Genomic DNA, 4,378 nt, shown 5'->3' with positions numbered 1-4,378 from the left:
TATGATTGTACTTATTTATGTTAAGAATTGTACGTTATTTTTATTGAAATAAATTATTAACAATTTAAAATTAGAAACTCATCTCATGAACTGAGAAGAATAATTGAGAAGATTACCACATAATTCATTCATTCATAATTTTCTAGCATATTACTCCAACTCTGCGCACACTCAGTATCCTCCTCTGCCTCTGCTCTTATAATCCCGTCCTCAAAACTATCTCGAATTAACTGTGTTAGTTCGTATTTGATGGCTCGCTTAAAGAAGCCGCGCTATAAAGTAAATCAATTAAATCAATAAATCAATTAAATCTGAGACGAATTGATACGAACCTTGTAAAGCACATATGTTGTGGCCGAAAGCACCAAAATGCCAACGATCACGGACAGCAAGATTTTCCACATGGCCACTTCAGGATGTTTGCATATAACGTTCGATTGGATCTTCTTTTGTATGGTAAAAGAACTTAAAGTGGGATCGCCTATCTTGCACACTTTTAAGTCGGTCTTAATGACGAAGTACTCCCAGATGTCCTCTGCGTCCGTGAGGTCCACGGTAAAGCTAACAGTCAGGTTCGATAGCTCTTCCGGCTTGAGTTGTAGCCCGCTTTCGAGTCGCATTTCCACCTGGTGGCATATCGTTACGTTGCTATCCTGGCAGTCGAGCACAAGGGTGTTAGCAACCGGCAGATTCTCGTCCAACAGCGATATGCTCGAGTTTTGATCCGCGTTTCCACTGAGATACTCGGCACTCTCATTTTGTGGGGCCGTGGAAGGGAACAGAGTAGTTTGCTCATGGAATTTGGCGATGTCCGTGGTCATTGCGTCATTTTGATAGTAGAGGTTCATAGGCAGTACGTGATAGTACTTGGACTGTATCTTTGGGGTGGACATAGAGAAATGTATAACTTTTGTGGAACCAGACTGCTTGTAGGCCACGGGAATATAGAGGGACACCGTCAAGTTTCGTAGAGTACTGGGACCGTGGCTCTTGACCTCGTAGTAGTGGACAACCTCCGCTGTGTATGGAGACCCCTTAAGAACAATGGGATCGTTCTTCTGCACCCTGTGAAGTGACGTAGGAGTTTAGTAAGAGAAAGTTTTAATAGTAAGCATAATCATACCCGCTGACATAGAGGTCGGCTTCTTCCCTCAGACTTATCACGTTGGTTAGCTTGTTGTTCGCGGGACTAGACTCGTTGCGAGCACTGAATACTTCTGCTTGGATTTCCAGCAACTGACCGCTGAGTTGTCTCACATCGAAGCTGATGGTTAGGGAGTCGTTGTCACCTTTGCCCATACGCTGTCCATGGTTAAGGTCGCAGACCATGACGGCGTCAATGACCTTGCAGTGTCCAGGCACCTGGGCAAAACTCAGGTTGGCAGAACTCGTCACGGTGAATTGAGGCTTGTAGGCGAACTCGCCATTATTGGTGATGTTGTAGGTCAGGCGCAGGACATCGGTGGTGCCCAAGACGAACGTGGAGCGACTGTAGAGTTCAAAATTTGTATTAATACATTCCAAGACGTTGATACCCAGATTTCTTCGCACCTCGCGTTGATGCTGCTTAACTTCAAATCAGCGACACACACATTGGTGGCACAGCCCGAGTTGAAATTAATGTTCTCCGTAAGACACTTCGGTTCCGCAGGATCCACCACCGCGCAGTCCTCGCAGAAATCTATTGAAGAAACTCACTGTCTCACAGTTTTGTTCAAAGCTGAAATCTCAGAACGTACCTCCAACAACGGGAATCTTCTTTGACAGCTCATACTGCATCTCCACAGCGATTGGATCAAATTTAGCTTTTTTTTCCATTTCAACTTGCAGTTGCATGCACTTTTCTTGTTGACATGCCATTGCTTTAAAGCGCACCTGGCTGCCTTTTTCTTCGGCAAACATAGCCCGCTTAATCTTTGATTTCGTGTCGATGTCCAGCCGAATGTTCAGCTCTTGCTCCAGTAGCGCCTTTGACGTGGAATTGGTATCCAGTCTATAGCAGACGGTGATGTTCACCTTCTCCTGCTCCGGTTTGATCTCCCGAGACTCGGATTTTACAGTGGCGTGCACCTTAACGACTGGATAGGCGCGATACAGATACACCGCCTCCTCGTTTGGAGCACCGATCGCGAAGTCGTTGAATCCGTTGCCATCTATGTCGGATCCACGGGACAGCCCGTGGCCGAACATGTGCGATCCGTACTTGGAGGCCTCCTGGGAAGGAGCATTCAGTTGCTGACTCGGCTGATCCCGCAACCCATTCCCGCTGCCCAAGTAGATGAACACGGATCCATTTCCAGCAAAGGGAGCTCCAACTGCCACATCTGTATAAGAAAATGTATATTAGCCTTAAATTCTTTCAGATCATATCTATATTTCTTATATGCCCACCATTGTAACCGTCGTTATTGATATCGCCTATTCGCGATAGAGTAGTTCCAAAACGGCCACCACAACCCGCTGGCGACACAATAAGCGTCTTTTTAAAATTGAACTGCAATAATAAGGAGACATTAGTCAACTGGTAGCTAAGATTGTGTCTCATCTAAATTGACGTCATTTGTACGTCATAATTACTCACATCGCCCTGGTTCATAAACACATAAATAGCTCCATCATCGTAGGAATTACGCATAGCATATAGGGGTGCGGATATAATAACATCTGTTAGTCCGTCTGCATTGAGATCCTCCGCCAGAACGGAGTAGCCGAAGTAATCGGCAACATTATTCCCGTGGAATGTCTTGTGCTTAATGATGCTGTTTGTAGTGATATTAATGATATAGGCCTCGCCAAAATGTTGATTGGCTTGAGGAGCGGTGGCCACATACAGGAGGTTGGGTATCTGGCTATCAAAGAAGCCGGAACTCACGGCATAGCCGAAGTAGGAGTCGTTCTGCTGGTCCCAATTGCTTGGCTCTGGGTTGCACTCGGGACATTCGGTGTTCATATTTATTCCACGCCTTTGTCTTCCATGGTTCATGTGTATGCGGTGCACTTGCTGCTTTAAATGCACCGATCCCTTCCAATTATCGACTCCCGGTGCTCCCATCAAAAGCTTCGAGTTATCATCCGACACATGCGCACTCAGTCCCAGTTCACCCATTCTGTAGTTGAGCTCATCCTGCTTATCTTCTCTTCTAAATGGCCATTTTTCCTGCACGTCTGTGGAACGAATTTGCTCAGCTGTGCGGCTCAGCATGTAGCACATCCCATTCATAGCGCTTTCGTTTCGAACCACAGTGTAAAAGTGCGGGGCACACACGAGTAGCTTATCCGAGTCCCTGGTGCCGCCGTCCATCGCTCCGCCCAACCACTGGTAGTCCTTGCCTTTCGTCCTGAGCATGCCATCATTTGGATCCTCAACGTAATTACCCTCGGTATCTATGTCATAGGACAAACATTTTGCGTTCTCGTGTCGAAGGTCGTCGAGTTTGCATCTGTAGATTACTCCAGGCTCTATGATGCCTTGCTGAGCTTCTAAACGGGAATAGGCACGAGGAGCTGCCACCAAAATACTGTGATTTTATGAAAACGGAGATATTTGTTTTTTGAAATTTTGTTGTTTTGCCAGACCACTAATTATACATAATTATTTAGAAATCTCTAATCACTTGCAGTCCAATGATACACCAAAATATGAATAATGTACGGTTTTTAATTAATCATCAAATGAACTGGTAACCGAATTTTATTTATTAGAACAGAATACCGAAATTAATTTAATTGATCAACTTCATACAAAAGGTGTCACAGAATTCGAGTGAAACTTCTATTAATGTAATCAATAATTTTGATCTAAGTTTCATGAGGTATATTGTGGTATATTCATATATTTTTAGCTCACCTCTTTCCTCGGATGACTAAGGAAAATCCAAAATAGGAACTGCGCTCCTGTTTTATATGTCCCTCATATTTCATTTTTAAATTCGGACACGGCGAAATATTAAAGGCATTGATTTGGGATTGAAGGGCCAGCAACACGACAAGATGAAGACAATACATTTCGAATAAAATAAGCAAAGTTTTTCAATAACGCACATATAAAACAACTTAAATTAATTTATTTAACGAAACAAAATGTTTAAAGTCCTGCGACCGAGCTCTTCGAGCTTTCGAACTTAAATGAAACCAAAACGAAGTCAAATGACTTAAACTTTTTATGCTGATGATGACTAAGTTTTGGGTCATACTACAATGTTTCTCGAAAACAAAATATTACTTATGCAAATATTCAAATATTGCTTAAGCAATATATTAGGAATAACGACAAACAATGTAGTCATTAAAAAAAACCAAACAAGTATAAAATTATATCAAATCTAAAATAGACTTTAAATGAGAAATGAAATAATCTCCAAGTGTTTTTTTTTATATT

The 4,378-nt window shown here is 42.9% G+C and overlaps 1 protein-coding gene across 1 annotated transcript; it reads right to left on the bottom strand.

Moving 5' to 3' along the window:
* Window positions 1-305: 305 nt before the first annotated feature.
* Window positions 306-3,346, bottom strand: LOC122614454 (integrin alpha-PS4). The gene is made up of 6 exons (XM_043789017.1): window positions 2,582-3,346; window positions 2,392-2,494; window positions 1,740-2,324; window positions 1,552-1,681; window positions 1,124-1,489; window positions 306-1,065 (listed from the first exon to the last, which is right to left on the bottom strand). The coding sequence occupies exons 1-6, from the start codon at window positions 3,344-3,346 to the stop codon at window positions 306-308; spliced, it is 2,709 nt and encodes a 902-aa protein (XP_043644952.1).
* Window positions 3,347-4,378: the final 1,032 nt, after the last annotated feature.

The sequence above is a fragment of the Drosophila teissieri genome, chromosome 2R (assembly GCF_016746235.2).
Source record: "Drosophila teissieri strain GT53w chromosome 2R, Prin_Dtei_1.1, whole genome shotgun sequence".
NCBI lineage: Eukaryota > Metazoa > Arthropoda > Insecta > Diptera > Drosophilidae > Drosophila > Drosophila teissieri.
The sequence above is the reverse complement of the archived record's forward strand: the minus strand, read 5'-3'. Positions and strand labels throughout refer to the sequence as shown.

Bases quoted from the DNA above. Each gene is read 5' to 3' on its own strand.
- LOC122614454 (XM_043789017.1), bottom strand. From the start codon at position 3,346: ATGCTCAGGACGAAAGGCAAGGACTACCAGTGGTTGGGCGGAGCGATG. The intron at 2,495-2,581 runs GTGAGTAATTAT...TTATTATTGCAG, and splicing joins TGTTTATGAACCAGGGCGAT to TTCAATTTTAAAAAGACGCT. The intron at 1,066-1,123 runs GTATGATTATGC...GTCACTTCACAG, and splicing joins GCCGACCTCTATGTCAGCGG to GGTGCAGAAGAACGATCCCA.